This window comes from Dipodomys merriami, unplaced genomic scaffold (genome assembly GCF_024711535.1).
Source record: "Dipodomys merriami isolate MVZ:Mamm:240054 unplaced genomic scaffold, mDipMer1.0.p SCAF_3, whole genome shotgun sequence".
In the NCBI taxonomy this organism is placed as follows: Eukaryota; Metazoa; Chordata; class Mammalia; order Rodentia; family Heteromyidae; genus Dipodomys; species Dipodomys merriami.
Genome location: NW_027204492.1, coordinates 13,838,312 through 13,858,004, shown reverse-complemented (window position 1 = coordinate 13,858,004; position 19,693 = coordinate 13,838,312). Strand labels below are relative to the sequence as shown.

Sequence of the window (19,693 nt, the reverse complement as noted above, 5' to 3'; positions counted from 1 at the left end):
CTCTCAGTACTTGCACTAAAGATTAAGTTTCTACCTTGTGAACTTAGGGGGAACACATTCAAACTACAGCAACTCCATGTGGCATATCATTGAAGATAAAATTTGATAATATCACAATTAAGGAATTAACACTTGTGCTACTAGTGTTCAGACTTACTCTGCTCTATCAGTTTAAATTTCAACCTTTATAGAGAAAAGTTGGTAGTCAGACACTAGTTGAGTACTTCCTTGTGTGTGGTGATAAATTCTGTATCTACAGTAGTGAGCCTGTCAGATTTTAGCCCTTTCTTTACAAAAGTTACACTCAGATCAAATACCTACTGAAATAATAAATAGCATTTAGTACCAGTTGCTATTCTCAGTTCTTTACATACCTGTTTAGTCTTCACTGTATCTCTACAGGATGGATTCCATTGTTATTCCCACTGAGGGCGCTGAGGCACGGAGAGATTAATGCATGAAAATTCACACAGCTTTTAAGTGACACAAGTGAGATTTGAACCAGACAATCTGTCTACATATGTTGGCCTTTTAACCCCTATGATCTTGCAATCTTGTTTAAGAAACAGGGGAAAGACTGGAAATGGTCAAAATGGTGTCCAACCAGCCTTAACCTGAATTTGCCATACCTCATGACCATGATCATAACTGATGCCCTTGGAAAAGCCAAGGAATGGAACTCAGCATGCACATTTCCTAACATAAATATCCTCCTATTGGTTCACTTTTTCATATTTGTAACTGACATTATGAGCCCAGATCCCTTCTGTCTTCCTTTATCTATTCATAATATATTTGGTGTTTAAAATGTGTTGGACGTATGGCAATGTATGTAAAAGTGGATGCAAAGGGTACATAAGAAGGAGATATAACATCTCTTCCCCATTAGAAAAAATAACTACATGGCTCAGTTGGTAAAGTGCTAGCCAATGAGTGAAAGTGGCTGCAGGCACTGAGTTCAAGTCCCAGTCTTGGACCTAGAAAAAAGAAAGAAAGAAAAGAAAAGAAGATAGAAGACTTTCCAATGCCTTTGAGAAGACAATAGTTTCCTAACTAGCTACTTCTGCCTTTATAAGTTCATTAATATAATCCGTGCCTTAATTGAATATGTAATCAGTGCTATTATCTCCGTTATTGTGGGGAGTAGAGACAGGCAAAGATTAAACAAAGCATCATCTAAAATATGTCTCCATGCACCTTGGAATTCATCAGAAACAGAGCCCAAAGGATTTGTTATACCTCCTTTGTACCTGGCATCCCTTATCTTATTTCAACCAGAGGACTGAAAAAACGTCAAAGAAGAATCTTCTTGGAAAATCCTAATTCCTCTACCACACATAGGTCCAATTCTGTGCAAGTGTTGTAAATGCTACTGGGTCCTGGCTTCCTTCTTCCTCATCTCTACTTATTGTCAAGCCACCTTCCCAGATCCTTCTTCCTTTAATTCTTTCTTTTCTTGCCAGTCTTGGGGCTTGAACTCAAGACCTGGGCATTGTCCCTGAGTTTCTTTTCCTCAAGGCTAGCACTCTACCATTTGAGTCACAGCGCCACTTCTGGCTAAGCCATATTCCCAGCCCTCCTTCACTTATTTCTTATCTGTTGGTGTTCTTCAGGAGTTGATTCTGGTCTCGGTTCTCATTCCACACATACTTCCAGGGCTGCTGAGAGTGTCAGGAAAGGTTAAAGCTTGGTACTTGGAGACAAGAGAGTCTTGAGAAATGTCAAGTACACATCCAAGCCAAGACCAATCAAGGCGTAGGCCTGCCTGGTTCAAGCAGTAATGAAAGATAACATGAGCTGCTCTTACATTTATTATACTTGCAAAGTGAAAGAAAGAGTAGCTCTAAGTGTCAGCTCCCATTCTTTTTTTTTAATTTTAATTTTTATTTTTTGTGAACATACTGTACAGAGGGGTTACAATTACATGGGCAAGATAATGAGTACATTTCTTATCAAGCATTGCAGCCTCCTCCTTTGTTTACCCTTCACATCTCTTCCCAGGCTCTCCCCGGCCCCCCCCCAATCCCCCCCCCCGTACCAAAGTTGTAAATCGTTTTTGGCATGACAACTTGTACTTCTCATAGTTGCAACGGGTCCACCTGTATCCTTAAATGACTTGTTTTCCCCATCTCAGCTCCCATTCTTGAACCACATGTTAAAAAGAATGAAACTCAAACAAAATGGAACTTGCTGCACAAGTTGTGGATTCCACTTCCCTGACAAGCCAATCTAAGAGGAAGCTATGTGATCTATTGTGCAGCCCTGTTCTGAGGGAAGAATATAAAGCTCCACACCTCCACAGAACCTGCATGCCACGAGAAACTGTCCCATGGCCGCCTCCCAGAGGAGACAGGGAGACAGTGGCCTTGGAGCCCCTTCTGAAAGGCTTCCCATCATTTCCCATTTGTAAAGGACCTTAGAGCACTCCGAAAATTTTCAGATAAATTACTGAGCACCAGAGTGGCTTGTGCCTGTAATACTAGCTACTCAGGAGGCTGAGATCTAAGGATCATAGTTCAAAGCCAGCTCAGGTAGTAAACTCTGTGAAACGCTTACCTTCAATTATCCACCAGAAAACCAGAATTAGAACTGTGGCTCAAGTGGTTCTAACCTTGATGAAGAAAGCTCAGAGACAGTGCCCAGGCTCTGAGTTCAAGCCCCAGGAACAAAGCACATACGTGTGCACGTGCATACTCACACACACACACACACACACACACACACACACACACACACACACACACACACACACACACACACACACGCACACATTTAGATAAGCTGAGATCTAAGCCTTTGCTGTGTGGCTTATGTAGCTACATTTAAGGTCACCAGAGAGCCACTGCTGAGTCACAGAGGGGAATTTTGGAGCATTTATGCATTAGAGAAATGCAATTAAGTGGAAGGAAAATAGCCATTATCATCTTTTAAGTTTGAAGCTCTTGCCTTCCTGATGCTAAAGCAACCTGTTGTGAACTCATTCCATTACTTAAATCACTCTCTAAGGCAATAGATTTGTCTAAACTAAAAAATAACCATTAGGGACTTTTAAAAAACTAAACAAAATTATGAACATATCAGCTTGAAGACAACTGACAGCTAATTCCATCCTAAAAATGAGAGCCCCCCCCATCTTTCCCTTCTAGCCTTAATGGGATATTTTTGAAAAGTATCTATGGGAGGCTAGGCACTATGTTAGGTGTAAGCTATTTCTCATGATCACAGAATAGAATAATAGAGGATTTTTCAAGATGTTTAGCACCTTGGAGTTTGGAACAGTTTTAGAAAGTATCTTACAAGAACCTTTAAATGTATATGTGTGTGCTCTTGGTTTAGGAGAAATACAGTTTTAAAATTAAAGAAATCATGTCAGTTTTATACATGTAAATGAAACTGGGCTTTTAAACCCCATGTCTATAATCCCATCATGTTTGTCCATTTTGACTAAACTGATTGCCTTATTATGGTCTCTCTGAATTGACTGGTTTTTAACTAACTGGTGGATCTAGTAAAAATGTAAAACTAGTAACGAGTGGGGAAACAGCTTCTTTGTCTATAAAATCATTGAAGTCTACAGCTGATTGCCTGATCCCTTCCTCCAAAGTGAGTAAGACACTAAGATAGTGGGAACTAAGGGGCAGGATTGAAAGGGAGACAAAAAAATGGCAGTGAGCAACTGAGAAGAAATGCTTGATGCAGACTTGCATTCTGATGAATTAGATACTTCTATTGCCAAGTTGATTCTTTTTTGGAACTTGAGCTATTTTTAATTACCAGTGGGTGTTTTATTGGAGCCATTGGCATACTGTTTAGTTTAGCAGATTGGAGAGCTCCTAGAAATGTTTAACTTGGAAGAATTCACAAACATTTTGCAAACAATAGTATTTTGATGCCTACATATCTGTGGCTACTTGAAACAAGTATTAGCACCCACAATCACTGATCAGGATCCTTTCCCTGGACTTAAAGAGATCCTTTGGTTTCCTTTCCCACTCTAGGAATCCCAGCAATCACCGTAGCAGTCATACTCAGTGTGAGAAAAGATCTGTATGGAACTATGAGCCCAACAACTCCATTGTAAGTATCAGCAATTCTGCTTCTCAGGTGCTGGGGCTGGGACCAGTCTGGACATGGTGGGAAGATCCTGGGTTTGATTTTAACACTGGCTTTAGGGAGACTCAGTCATTCAGTCATGGCCACATGAATAGAATCCTTAGTTGCCTAGATTCTGTATGACATTGAGCAAATTGCCTTCTGTGTTTTCTTTCTTTTCTTACTCTCAAAGTCATGTGCAGATTAAACTGTCTACATATATAAAGTGCTCACTCTGGTGCCTGATCTTGGATAAGTGCTACATATCTGGCAGACATTAGGATTATAAAACTCACAGACCACTGGAAAGACTTTGTGGCTACACTAATGAAATATTGAGCTAAATTGGAAAACATTTTCTACCCTTCAGCCACAAAGATCTTCCCTAAAGGAGACTGCACAGCTTTCCTTTGGACCTGGCTTAGTTTCCATGTCCTCTTTCTTTCTGATCCTATTTTTCTCATTTGATATGTAAGCCCAGCTCTCCGGTTCTCTCAATCCCAGCTATAAGAGCTCGACCATTCACAAAACTCCATCTTTTCATGACCCTCTATTATAATCATGTCATCCTTTAGACTGGAAAATATCACTTCAGAATTTGGGTTTTTCCTTACTTAACCATTGTTGTTGTTTACATAACCTTTTTCTGTTTTTTTCTTTTTTTGGTTGGTTGGCCTGGGCGCTGTCCCTCAGCTCAAGGCTCAAGGCTAGTATTCTAGCAGTTGAGCCACAGCGCCACTTCTGGATTTTTCTGCTTATGTGGTGCTGAGGAATCAAACCCAGGGCCTCATGCATACAAGGCAAACACTCTGCCATTGAGCCACCTTCCCAGCCCTACATCACCCTTATTGTTACCTCTTAAGATCATGTCCACTATAGATTTCCTTTCCCACCAGACTGAACTGGAATCAAGTGTAAAAGGTCCTGCTCCTAAGACTTCTACCTTTTCTATTGACATGACAGTTTCCAGCAGGTCAAAATTATATTGCCCTTTGCCGCCAGATGTTTTCTAATTAAAATTATTATTTCCTTTTTCTGCTCTTTCTTCTTAGCTCTCTCTATCTCCCTGTCCTTTCTGTTTGCCTGTTTTGTGACTTAAAAGGTCCCTAGCATCTAGCTAATGCTGATTCTTCTTCAAAGATCAAATGCCAAAACAAAAGCAGAACAAAATCATCCCTCCCCCTATTGCCATCACCTCCAACATTTATCATTTGTGGTTCAAATATTCAAAATCCTTTCTTCTAATTACATTGAAGTATACAGTGTAATGTTGTTGATTATAGTCAACCAACTGTGCAATAGAGGAGCACCAGAACTTATTTCCTTCTGCCTGTTGTTGTTTTGTACTATATTGAGTAACTTCTCCCCAATTTCCCCCCTCTACTCATCCTAGCCTCTGTTAAATGTTTTACTTTGTACTCCTGAGTGACCTCTTACACACTGTTAGCCAAATGATAGATTTACGCCATTTTGTATATTGTTCTTTTCACTGAACAATGTCTCTTAAAGATGATTCTTTGTCAAAGCTTAGATTAAATGCTTCATTTTCAGTTTTCTATGACTTTCTTTAAGGCTGAAGGTGTATTGAGATTCAGAGAAACCCAAGTATTAGATTCTATTAGGGAAATTCAATGTTCTCTTTCACAACCTACCAACTCGCCTGCACATGAACTTGCGCATATACAAAGTTGTGTATACCAATGTGAATAACATGTCCAGAAAGAATTCTTCTATCTAGGAAAGTGTTTGCAGCCAAGTTGACATGCATTAGCTGGTCTGAATGTAAAAATCCAGGGCACTGCTTCTGGTATCTGCAAAATGGAGTCTGTTTATTAGAACCACTGCATATTTCTCCTCTTAGAGCAACTAAGTAGTAGCATTAGTGCATGCAGTGGCTAGAGTTGACTTTTGGATTTCAAATGCATCATATTTTAAAGCAGCACAACTAGAACTGTGTTCTTTTTGTTGTATTTTCATTAACTCTGACCATCTCATCATTGTTTGTTATTATATTCAGAAAAACTAGCCATGGCTCATGTACTTTTACTATGATATTTAGCATGCAAAGAAGAATTCATCCTGCAAATAATAGTTCAGGTGTGAGGTGGCAGGAAGAGAGCCACTTTGAGGGAAAATGCATAATTTGTTTTTCTGCTGTTAAGGAACAGTATAGTCTCCTAGGGAATTAAAGCTAAGAGGCTTGTCCTTATGTAGGACAGAAATTGCCTCTCAAACTTCTAACACTGAAGTGGGGCTCATGAGAGTGGGGTTCTAGTCTCTGCTCTGGGTGTAAATGAAGTGTGTCACATAGGCTGATGTCACTAGTCCAGGTGATTTTAGACTTCATGAAACTGGCTAGGTGATCTTCAGAGATCCTGTAGAGAGAGGTTTATGTTCCCCTACCTCACAAAAGTCTTCTTTTCATTGTTTCTTACAGCTGTTGGATTAAAGATGATTCTATATTTTACATCTCAGTGGTGGCTTACTTTGGCCTCATATTTCTCATGAATCTCTCCATGTTTTGTACGGTTCTTGCTCAACTGAATTCCGTGAAATTCCAAGGCCAGAAGACTCGGAGAAAGATGATCTTACATGACCTCAAAGGCACAATAAGCCTGACATTCTTACTTGGCCTTACTTGGGGGTTTGCCTTTTTTGCCTGGGGACCCGTGAGGATCTTCTTCATGTATCTTTTTGCCATTTGTAACACTTTGCAAGGTAACTTCTCCCCCTTTGACCTTCCCGTGACTACCTAGACTTCCCGCAGGGCTTTACATTACCTAATGAAGATTCCAAGAAGAAAAAAATATTCCAAAATGCCTGTATGCCTGTGCTCCCAATGATTTTACATAGCCACTGGAAAACATTAGCTAGATGCTAGCATATATATATATATATATATATATATATATATATATATATATATATATATGTGTGTGTGTGTGTGTGTGTGTGTGTGTGAAAATACCACACAAAAGGGTTACAATTACATGGGCAAGGTAATGAGTACATTTCTTATCAAGCATTGTTGCCTCCTCCTTTGTTTCCCCTTCCCATCCCATCTCCCCCCCCCCCAGCCCTTCTCCCCCGCCACCAAAGTTGTAAAGTTCATTTTCGACATACGACTTGTACGTCTCATTGTTGCAATGGGTCCACCTGTATCTCTATTTAAACCATTTGTTTTTTCCTTTCCTCTCCACAAATTATACTAACATCAAATACAGTTAAAGCAGGGGTTATACCATGGGGAGGGACGTACAAAGCAACAAAGAAATCATCTTATAAATATGTTAGAAACAATAGGCAAGAAAGAAAAAAACATTTGAATTCTTGAGTACACAACCTTCTCTCTTAGGAATGTAGGAAGCAGCCCAGATAAGTTAACCCAACTTTCTAAGCACTGACTGATAATACTCCGTACACTTCAACACATTGTATTTATCTATGTGCAGATTCACACTTGTGCTGATATTTTGAAATGCACAATCTGCTTGAACATAGTGATTACTGGACAATAGAAATATTGAATTTTAAAGCCCATAGATTCTGTTTCCATCATATATCTTAATATTTTACAAAAGAACCAGGCTAATAAATTGTAGAGCTATAGAGGAATGAAGGCTGAGAGCAAAAAGCTATGTCCCAAGGCAATAGACCAAGGTTCTAGTCTTGTTTTTGCTATTAACCTTCCTTAAAATGTTACCATGAGATATTGAATTGAATTTTCCTGAACTAACAGATCTAGAGTTCTTAAATCTCCTATATTCTACTGAAGAAACAAATGATCAATGAGATAATGATAAACAAAGATGACACAAGAAGTAAAAGCTAGACATCTATACTCTGGGGTACATGCAGAATATTTTTTATAGGAACCTGAAATTGTTTTCCATGCTTTCCCCCTCAAATCCATTGTCCAACTGGGCAGCCAGAGAATGAACTTAACATTCCATTGAGTCAAACAGTCCTTTACTGCTCTCCACTGTTTTTCATTCAGTAAACTCCCACTTCCAAAGTGCAGCACACTGGTGGTCTCATAAGATGCTCTAGCAAGAAAAGATTTCTGTTGTTAAAGAAGCTTGGTAAATGTGGCAAATAATATTCTTTCAGTCTCAATAATACTCCTCAGCACAGTAAAAGGTCTCAGACATGATTGGGGAAATCTTAACATTAAAAAAAATACCTTCAGAACCTTTTCTTTTTGTGGTTGTTAACTCCCAAGGAGCTTTGGGAAATGTTACTTAATGTGCACTTATTATAGAGTAAAATGAGGCAGGCAAGTAGTCTAGAATAAGATATAGTGTTTGATCATGTCTTATGACTGTCTTCAAAATCCATCTTATTTTAGGACAGTAAAAATCTACTGAATTTTCATATTTCACTAGATCCTGACAGTATAATAGTCATCTTCATCTGAACTTTTGGTGTGTAGAGTTTCAATTACCACCAGGGATCTACCATGATCTGAAAACATCAAATAAAGAAAATATCCAGAAATTAACAATTCACACTTTTAAATAACTTTATTCCAGTATATATGCTTTTCATGCTATTTCTATTTTGTTATTAATTAGTGTTGTTCATTCCTTATTGTGTCTAATTTAGAAACCAAAGTTTATTATGTGTGTTTCTATAAATAGAATAGTATGTAAAGAGTTTGGCACTATCCACAGTTTCAAACATCCATTGGGGCTCTTGGAATGCATCTCCCTTGAATAATGAGAGTCTGTTGTATACCTGTGTTCCAAATGGAATATGTAATTACAAAAATAGGCTATTTTTCATCCTCATACCATTTTTTTTGGTTGGTGGTGGGGGCTGAGCTGTGGGCCTGGGTGCTGTCCCTCAGCTCCTCAGCTCAAGGCTAGCATTCTACCATTTGAGCCACAAGTGCCACTTCCAGGTTTTACTTCTTATGTGGTGCTGAGGAATCAAACCCAGGGCCTCATGCATGCAAGGCAAGCACTCTACTACTGAGCCACCTTCCCAGACCCTCCCCATGCTATTTTAATTTCCTCTGGCAGTAGGGATGAACTACACACACACACTCTCATTTGGTGCCTTATGAAGTTACCAGCCCTTGGTTATAATCTAGACTATTGATAGAAACCATTATGATGGCTGTACATTTTCAGGCTCATACCGAAGTGCTCCAACTTGCTATTCTAGCATGATGTTGGAACCTCAAGAACGAAACAACTTTGATGTAGAGTGTCCACACAAGTAGATTAGAAACCTGGCACCTGTGCAGATGGCTTTCTGGACACTAACCCAGGGTTTCTCTTTGGCTCATTAATCTGAAAAAGAAATATGCTTACTGTGTCAATAGAAGAGTTTGAGGAAGGCTAACAAAAGAGCAAGAAAGCAATAGCAATTCCGAGCTTGAAAAGAGAGTTGCTTTCAGCAGTCCTCCATTCTTTCTGTGGAGGAGGGAAGTACTATATAAGCAGGGAACCTACACAGACACGAGAAGAATTTAATTGAATATTTTCTTAAAGATAGAAACCAAAGTCCCATAGAGCCAGCATCAACCAAGCCAAATTGTCTTTGTCAGATATGCTTTCTGTCAATCAAGCACCAAGTTCCCAGTCCTGCCTACAAAATAGAATGTAGTGAGGGTATTTTCAGAGCCTTCAATTTGTGCATGAGCACACGCACGTGTATGTATACACACACACACACACACACACACACACACACACACACACACACACATGCTGAATAACTTCAAAACAAGAATATATTAGAGTACTTATTTAAATGACCAATGGCAAACAGGATACTAGCTGAAAGTAAGTGTCCTGTATCAAGTGAGAAAAAAATAAGCCACAAAGCCACATTCACAATGATCAGAGGCCAAGACCCTTTTTTGTTGTTTTTGCTTTGTTTTGTCTTTAAATAGTTTTAGAAAGGACTGGCCATTTAATGAAACAGTTTAAGAATACAATGTATCTTGGTCACCCCCTTCAACATTCTCACCCATCCCTCCTCCATCCACCCCTTCTCTCACTCTTCTAATTTTGTAGGATATACATTGGATTTTTGACTGCACTCCCCCCATTCTTCTCTTCATTCATCTACCCATCTCTCCTTGATCCCATTCAACCTCTTTCAAGTACCTGTTTACTGGTGTTTACTTCATTAAACTATGATTTTCTTTCTAAGGAATTACATGATTTAAATTCTCCCCTGAATCTACCATATTTCAGTTAAAGCCTTGGCCTCGTCCTTCATCCTATGTTCCGGTGAGTAATCAGATCAGTCTGGTATTGGAAAGGAAAAGGAAGGCTGTCAGGTGGAGAGCAAAAGCTGGCAGTTGGCTCATTGCATTTTGCAGAATAAACTTTGAAGTCTGAGAAGGAAGTCAACACATGGAAGAAATCAGAGCAGTCAAAGGTGCTTGATATCACTGCTGTCCCTTGTTTGCACTGAAACTGGAGGAGTTTTACTTATTCTGGGGTTGACTCTTATCAGCTTGTGACACTGCTTTCTGGGTGTCTACTGCTCAGCAAAATAGTGCACGCTGCTGAATTTGTTGCCATAGATGTTTTCTTACAAATGGAGACGAAGCGTTAATGAGACATGCCATTCTGGTATCAGAGGAATCAGAGAGTCTCAAGGCTGGGCCCAGGGAACCAAGACCTTCCTATTTCAATTCCCCATCAAGTTGACAGGAAGGCACTGGCCTGTGCCTGAAACTTTCCAGGGACACAAAGCTCACTGTTCCATAAAACAGAACATTTAACGTCTAATCAGCTCTGATTCATATAGCAGCCTTCTTTATTTGGGGAAGTATGGTACAGTGGTTAAGATCTTGTTCCTTCATGCGGCTGCCAAATCAATGTGAAATTTGTGACCTGCGTCAATAGCTAGATTTCTTGGAGTTTGAAATTTCTCATCTATAAGCTTGATACTAATAGCACATTGCTTATCATAGCATCATTTCTTAGGAAACACCTGCTATGATTTGTTTTTAAATGATTATGCAGTTGCTTCTTCCCATTGCTTCTGGTTACAACCTGGCAACCACATAGAACAGTGGAATTTTTTTAATTGAAAGTCCTTTCAGGTCTGTTCCTAATGCTACTCTTCTCCTTATGCTATCTTTCTCACTCCAAGTTTTCTTATCCAAATACATACAACAGCTCAATTTTTCTTTAAGTTCATCATTGTTTTTCTTTGCTCTGGTTTTTTACTACTTCTGTTTGTCATTATCCTCTTAGGATTGAATTAATCTTTTTGGTGTTGAACTATCCCAGTGTCCCGGGGCTGGTGGGACTCGAACCCATGATCAACAAAAGGAGTCATCAACACTCAGTCAAAATGGCTAGGAATTGTTTATTGGCCATGGCATTTGACCTCCACTATACCAAGACAGTGAAGACTAGCAATGAAATTAAATAGCTCAGGGTACTTAAAGTCAAGATCCATAGTGGGGGGAGGGCACTCTCAGGTGGTCAATGGCAGTGAAGCAAGTTACAAAATGTAACTAGCAGTGAGTGATTACAAATGGCATCCAAACAAAGTAAGGTGGCTGAGCCCAAACAATTTCCTGCAGACATCAGGGCAGGAGATGGGGGCTGTACACCCAGCTCCAAGGCCTGGAGGTGGGACAAGCCTTCCTTTGAAGTGCAGATCCTGGCTCCATGCAGTGTAAGCTAGAAGGGTTCAGCTTTAGCCTTCGGAAAACATTAACTCCTGAAAAGCTTAGAGGTGAGACAGGCCATCCTTTGGAATGCAGATGCTTAGCACAGCCATCCTGGTGCTTAACTCTCTACTCAAGCCTTGTGTTTGAAATGTAACATTTGGCCCTATTCTTAATCGATACAAATGGTCAGGTGTCAGTAACTGTCAGACTGTAGTCTTGTTCTATTCCCAGGGTCGGTACCTGTGTTTCTCTGGTTACCTAGGACTTGTTTGTCTCAGTTAAATTTCCTTCTTCCTTGGTCTAATCACTACCCTATATGCTTAATTTTGACCTGGACCTAACAATTTCACATTTTATATTCTTTCTTTTGGCGAAATCATCACAGGCGTTAGTAGGATTTGAGCTCAGGTCCTTGCATTTACTAGGCAGGTACTCTTCCAATTGAACCATACCTCCAATCTCCTCCTCCATCATCCATTTAAAACAAAGCCCTCCAACATGAACATGTAAGAGAGATTATCAAACCAGATCAGATGACAGGAGACTCTGGCTGGCCTTAATTAAGTTTCTTTACTTCCACTCATGCAATAATCAAATAAGCTCCAAAATAATTTCTTCTTGCTTTGTGTTTAGTGTAAGGTATATTAAGTAGGTAAGTTTCATTAGGTAGCCAATGAAGAGAACACCTCAAGCTATCCAGGCAGGTAAAGAAGTTTATTTACTGAACTGTTGCTCCCACCTTGCATGGTGGAAAGGCATGGCCAAAAGGGGAGACCCACCCCTGGGATAGGAAGAGGTGTGGCCAGGTGGGGGAAAGGTGTGACCACACTGGATCTGGATGTGACCTCAGGGTCTGGGACCCACCTATGGTCAGATGGATAACCAGAGGTGGCCCAGGATGTGACCTAGTAGGAGGAGGAGGTGACTGCTTCCAGGTGTGCCAGATACCTAGGTAGCATAGATAAGGGGTGGAAACTTAGCCAAGAGAGGTAGGGAGGTGTATGCACAGGGCCTGCATGGCCAGGGCAGACTTTACAGTAAGTTTGCAATGTTAAGGCCATTCTGAGATGAATAATTTATTTAGAAGAAAACTTTCCAATGTAGAGAGTTGAATTCTGTATAGGAAACAAAGGCTTTCAAAATATATTTAGGCTAAAACACATACTTTGAAGCCCAAGCAGGTATTGCTAAGGTGACATCAGTCAGTGCCTTGGACTTAAGGCAGCAATCACCTATTGAGTTACCATACATGGTGATGGAGGGAAAGGGAAAGGTGATATAACATTGAAAGGAAGGCTGGGGCATAGGTCGAGTATGAGGCATGGCTTGCCTAGCACATGCCAGCACCAAAAAATTTAAAAAGATGAAAAGGAAACATGCCTCCACCTATCGAAGACTTGGCAGCTAAGTGGTGAGATTGGTAATACATGGAGACTGTAGGGCTAAAGATGATAAATATTATGAGAAAAAGAAGTTTTATGGGAGTTCAAAGGGAGGAGGGGAGCTTCCATTTGAGACACCTATAAAGGCTTTGTGAATAGAGTTCTTCCACATGGACCACAAATAAAAATCACAGTATTGGCAGGAGTTATTTCTGCCAACTTTCCCTTCTAACTTTAGGAATTGGCCCTCCAGGAAATTTATAGTCAGCATCATCTTAAGTCTTTCTTTTATCTTCTAAGGAGATATTTTGGAGAATAGGGATGAAAAGTGTCCATATTGCTGATAGAAATGTTTAGCACCTCCCTCTCACTTGCAGAACAAAATTAGAGCTGGCAGTGGGAATTGAGGGCACCAAATACATAATTTCCTGGTGGTGTAATTGCACCAAAGATGTATATAGATTATTTATGGCTATGTAAGAATTTACTATAAAATTTCAGTAGCTTAACACAACATGCACTTATTATCTCATAGTGTCTGAGGGTCAGGAATCCTAGAACAGCTTAGCTGGATACTTCTGGCATAGAGACTTTCATTAATTTGGAGTCAAGCTGTCAGCTGGGCTTGTGGTCATCTGGAGAGTTGACTGGGGGATATGCTTTCAGGAAGGCCTAATCACATGATGGTGAACTACAAGCCTCAGTTCCTTATTATGTGGGCCTCTCCACTGGGATGGCTGAATGACTCCAAGATAAAATACTTGGCTGAAGAGACTGTGGAAAGAGAGTGGGGAGAGGGAGAAGGTAAAGGAGAGTGAGAGATGCACAGAAATAAAGAGGAGAGATACAGAGACATAGACAGATATTTAAGGCTTTTATATCCTAATCTTAGAAGTACGTGTCATTACTTTTACCATGTTCTCTTGGTAGAATGTGAAGAGACACCATGTAAAGGTATAGATGACTTTGGAAAGGCTATAAAGATGAGAAGAGAAATCCACTAATGATCCAGGGTGGTGGGAGGGGTTGAAAGTAATATTTATGGTGATAAGGAAAGACCTAAATGTGGACATTGGTGACAACTGGTGAGAGAAGCTGAAAACAACTCACTTCCTTTTCCTGGATTAGGATTCTTCATTTTTGTGTTTTACTGTGTGATGAAGGAGACTGTGCGGGAGCAATGGCACATACACCTCCATTGCAGGTGGCTCCGACTGGAAAACACATCTGGTAAGCTGCTACACTGGGTAAGATTTTGAATTTTACATGTGTTATGAAACTGATCAGATTGACTTACCCCCTAAATGGTTTCAACAGAAAGAACATCAGACTCCAGGCTGTTTCCATGTTAGGAAAATGGTTTCTGCTTTTGTGCCAAGATAAATAAAGTCAAGTGAAGAACGTTGACTAGGGCTGTATTTTACCCTAGTGGAGCTTTGGTTTTGGCCCCGATTCCTTACATTGTTTCTTGTCTATGTCAGCTCAGTCTTAATTCAAGCACCAGACTATTAATTGGGTACCTACTGTGCTGCACTAACATCTGGCCAATAGCCAACAGTGGATGGACTGGGTGTGAGAAACAAGGAGTGATGGTGACACTGGGAAGCATTTATTGGTATTCCCAAGGTCTCTGGCCTGCGGACTCTGTGGGCGGTACTTCTGATGGCCCTCTCTGCACAGTCTGTAATGGACTCTAGTTGCCTCTTAGCACTGATGGTTCCTTTGAGGACCAATTCTTTGCTTGCTTCTGCTGCAGGGAAACTGATGTACTATGTATGAAAAGCATCTTCCAGCCTGTTTCTTTTAGGGAAGGCCGCATATGAAGTCCAAGATTCTCTAAGTAGCATTAAGGTCTTCCTCTTTAATAATGGCATACCAGTAAACTGCGGGTCCTTCTATTCCATAAAAATCAGGCACCCTCTGTCGGTGCATCGTTTTTCCTACACCATACATGATAGTATACATTTTGCTTCTCACGCGTTTATAGAAAAGCTGACGTCCAGAATGAACGAACACTGTGCATTGTGCATTGTATTTTCAATAGGAGTATTGAGGGAGGTATAAATTACAAATCATAAAGTTCACCTCATTTTCAGTGTAAAATTGGATGAGTTTTATATTTTACCCTTTTGATGTTATTTCAGGTGGGAGCAGCAGACGTGGTATACATGTTGGGTGTAAACAGGAAAGACTGAAGAAAACCTTAGAGCACAAATTGCTGACACCATCTCTCAAGTCAACCGCAAGTAGTTGCACTTTCAAATCTATAGGCTCTGCACAAGGAACTCCTTCTGAAATAAGCTTCTCAAATGGTGAGGGGTGAGACTGTGTTGTCTATATTTATATTGATGCTATATTATTGCAACATATGCACTGGGTCTTTGATAGTATTCCTTCATCAAGACCAAGTACATATTTGTACTCACACATATACAACCTTGTAAGTGCATTATACGTGTACTTTCTTTTTCCTGTGGATACATACATCCAACCCACCCACCACATATGTCATTCTTGGCTAAGAAAGTGTGTATAAAAACACCTAGACAACATAGTATGAACAAATCTAATCAGTTGTTAGATTAAGGGAAGAGGTAGGAGACAGGAAGTTAAAAATTCATGAGTAATCAAAAACAATTATCACAAACTATTGAAAGCAGAAAGAACTATAGTCATTTCCAAGTCTAATTCTCTCATTGTACAGATGCAGAACTTTAATTAAGGTAAAAAATAACTTGTGAATAGTCAATCTATTACCTGCAATATAGAGCCAGAACTCAGGTCCTCTGGATCTCAAGATTATGAAGCCTACCAAAACCACTGAGTTACAGGTAACCCTGAGATGTTTACCTTCTTCCATAAGAAAGCATATTTCTAGGTAAAGACAGAATACCAATCTCAGATTTGGAAAGTTTTAGGTCATGTCCTAGCTCTAGCATTAGCTGTGGCCTTGGGTACCTTACCTTTGTGCTTGGCCCTGCATTACTTCTACCTTTAGAATAAGGGGCTAGAATGGATATTCTCCAAAGTGGCTACCAGCTTCAGGCCTGTGTGAGGTAATAATATTTTCCATTTAGACTGGTTGAGTATTGCAAGGAGTGTTGGTTCTCTCCCTTCCTCTCTCTCTCCCTCTCTCCCTCCTTCTCTCCTTCTCACTTTCCCTCTCCCTCCTCCTCTCTCTCCTTCCCCCCCTCTCTCTTTCTCTCTCTCTCTCATGTTGGTCCTGAGGCTTGAATTGAACTGGGCCTGAGTGCTGTCCCTAAGCTTTTTTTCCTCAAGGCTAGTGATCTACCATTTGAGAGATGGCTCCTCTTCTGGCTTTTTGGTGCTTAATTGAAGATAAGAATTTCATGGACTTTCCTGGCTGGGTTGGCTTCAAACTGCCATTCTCAGATCTCGCTCTCCCGAGTAGCTAGGATTACAGGCATCAGCCACTATTGCCCAGCAGTCTCCATCTTTCTATGGAAAAGTTAGTGACGTATGTGAACAAATCTTTCCCTAGTCACAAGCTTCCATTCAATTCTGGTCCACCAACCCATGAGTGTGTTCTGGTGCTCATTTCAAGGGGATGGGGAGCCATAACATAAAAAAAACCTAGCTTGTGAAAGCGTATTAGTAGCCAATATTTGAACTTGATGGACAAATATCATTTTTGGAAAAAGTTTATTTCTTCTGCTGTCTCTGGCGTATACTGGCTCATTAAAAAATAAATAGTGCAAGTGTATACTTATTTGCCTGCAAAGAAATGGTAGCAAATACAAATCAAAGATGTGACTTAGCTGTGCCAAGTTATAGACCTGGGGAGTCTATGTCTCACATTGCTCATAAATTGTGACTAAGTCAGCCAGTGGGCAGTTAGACAGACACCATAGATTGTAAAACTGAACTCTGAGGGCTACCATCAAACTTAGGTAGTCGGAAGTTTAATCCCATTAACCAGAGTGAGAAATCATGCCTTCTATACCAGCAGGCACTCTATAGCTTAAACTTCTAGTGCAAGTGTACCACATCCCTAAAGGAGGAGGATTTGCTCCTCTGCCTGATGGCCTCCAAGGCTTGGCTGTGAATAGCCTCCCCTAGGTTAAGGTTAAGGTTACTAATCTACTGTTATTGACAGCAGTTATTAACAGTGCTAGAAGAACACACATGGGTGTTATATAAGCAATGCTGTGAGGATGAATTAATTTGCACTAAACAAAGCAGCGCAACCTTCACCCCCGCCTTGTAATTATTCCATCGTTCCATGAAATTTTCTTGTGCTTCCATTATGTGCAAAGTCCTTAACGTCCCAGTTGAAATTCTTTTTTTCTTTAATGCAGATGATTTTGATGAAGATCCCTATTGTTTCTCTCCCTTGAGTTGTGAAGTTATGCCTAATTGTTTAAGAAGAATATTACCTGCTGAAATCAAAATGAATTCTGTTCACAAACAAGGATCATTTTCAATAAATCTCAGCACAGATGCTCATCTTCCCCCAACCCTGGACTGGGGAAAATGTTAAATTTGTGAAGTAGTCTACTTCAAAATATTGTTTTGGAAGGGACAGCATGGGATACTGTTTAGTGAATATTAAAGTCAGAATAATTCTATACAAGGTTATAGTTGCTTCTTTCTTAAGATAAGTTGGAACCTATCAAGGATATATTAAGGGAGAAAATTTTATTCAAAATGTAAGTGTACATGTCTAAAAGAAAGAAAAAATCCTTCCCTGTCTTGGGCACCAAACTATTTTTGGTGATCAGAATATCAGAATGCCCAACTGCCTTCACATCAACAAGGGAAATAGGTAAGAAGAATCATGACATCATGATTTTTGAGGAAAAATTCTACTGGGTTTGTCTGTTATGGAAAGGATCCTAAAATCCCAATTATTCAAAGCTTTCTTTTGATTAAAGATACTTACTAAAATATAAACATGTTTTGGGGAAAAGGTGGCTCATTAATTCACAAATAAGGAATTCAAGGTGGGGACTGGTTTCTCAGCCATGACAACCCCACAGGGTATATAGTGAGCAAGTCTTGAGGAGTGGAGCAGAACAGAAACTATCTGAAAGTAATGATTATCTCTTGAAAGGAAAGGTTAGGACAAGGTGAGCAGGACAGGAAGGAAACAGAGAAATATTACTCAAAGCCAGCCAGAGTAAGTAAAACTGTAGACTTTGCTAGTTTTGTATACTGTGACTAAGCATGATAAAAAGGCTTCAGATTCTCATCCTAAACACTACCGCTGACTGAAGTTTCCAAGCCAAGCAGGCTACTCATACTTCAGTCTTAGGTATAAAGGTTTAAATAAATAAACATCCTGGAAGGATATATAGGCACTGGTGGTAGCAGCTGATTGCCTTCCAAATAGGGACCTGAATGTCTTGTGGATATCTTGCAAGGGGAAAAAGATTTACTTTTCACTCCCTCTGTCTTTGTGTCTTTTAAGTCTTGGGCTGAAAGAATATATTACCTCTTTGAGCAATAAATAAGTGAACAGATAAAGTTTTAAACACATTCTTCCAATGAGAAAGGTAAATGCTTGACTTTGTAAACCATAAATCGAGTTTCCTGTTACTCTGGTGAGCATGTGTGATGCAATGGAAACTACGGAGATAGCAGACCTGGCTACAATCTGGCTGTAAGTTGCTAACTACATCACCTCCAGAAATAACAGTAAGTGAAATGAAACTTAGATGAAGTCTGAAAATCTTTGAGCACAGTGAAACCATAGTCCTATTTGCCACTAACCCTCTCCTGGCTGATCTATCATGTCTGCTCCATTAAAATTATCCCATTAGATATTCCAAGAAAAAATTAGCACTGGTTACTACTGGAGAATGGGCTAGTGTGTTATTTAAAGCTCTTAGGTTCCAATGACCCATCACATAATATTTTAAAAATTGACAGGCCCTCAAAGGGGAATGCTACTACACTGTTGGTGGGAGTGCAAACTTGCCCTACCACTCTGGAAAGCAGTATGGAGGTTCCTCAAAAGACTAGATACAGAGCTCCTCTATGACCCAGCAATCCCACTATTGGGCAAAGGGCCACACTAAAGATACCAGTATAAGTATGTTCATTGCAGCATTATTTACCAGAGCTAAGATATAGAACCAACCCAGATTCCCCCCAGAGATGAAAGGATTAAGAAGATATGGTATATATATACACAATGGAGTTCTATGCTTCCATCAGAAAGAATGACACTGCCCCATTCATAGAGAAATGGAAAGGTCTGGGAAAAAATACATTAAGCAAAGTATGCCAGACCCAAAGAAAAGTAGGTTGCATGGTTTCCTTAATTTGTAATAACTAGAATATGTCTATGATAGTCTTTTTTTGTTGGTCATGAGGGCTTGAACTCTGAGCCTGGGGGCTGTCCCTGCACTCTTCAGCTCAAGGCGAGTGCTCTACCACTTGAACCACAGCACCACTTCTGGTTTTCTGAGTGTTTTATTGGAGAGAAGAATCTCACAGACTTTCCTGCCTGGGCTGGCTTTGAACTATGATCCTCAAATCTCAGCCTCCTGAGTGTCTAGGATTACAAGTGTGAGCCACTGGTGCCCAGAGTATATGATATTTTTAA

The 19,693-nt window shown here is 40.0% G+C and overlaps 1 protein-coding gene across 1 annotated transcript in view; it reads left to right on the top strand.

The window, feature by feature from the left end:
* Adgrg4 (adhesion G protein-coupled receptor G4) overlaps positions 1-17,623 on the top strand; it is a 106,423-nt gene extending 88,800 nt beyond the window's left edge. The window contains exons 19-23 of the mRNA XM_070038905.1: positions 3,999-4,077; positions 6,530-6,810; positions 14,251-14,352; positions 15,267-15,434; positions 17,442-17,623. Of these exons, the coding sequence (XP_069895006.1) occupies positions 3,999-4,077; positions 6,530-6,810; positions 14,251-14,352; positions 15,267-15,434; positions 17,442-17,623 (812 nt within the window). The remainder of the gene's footprint in view (positions 1-3,998; positions 4,078-6,529; positions 6,811-14,250; positions 14,353-15,266; positions 15,435-17,441) is intronic.
* Positions 17,624-19,693: the final 2,070 nt, after the last annotated feature.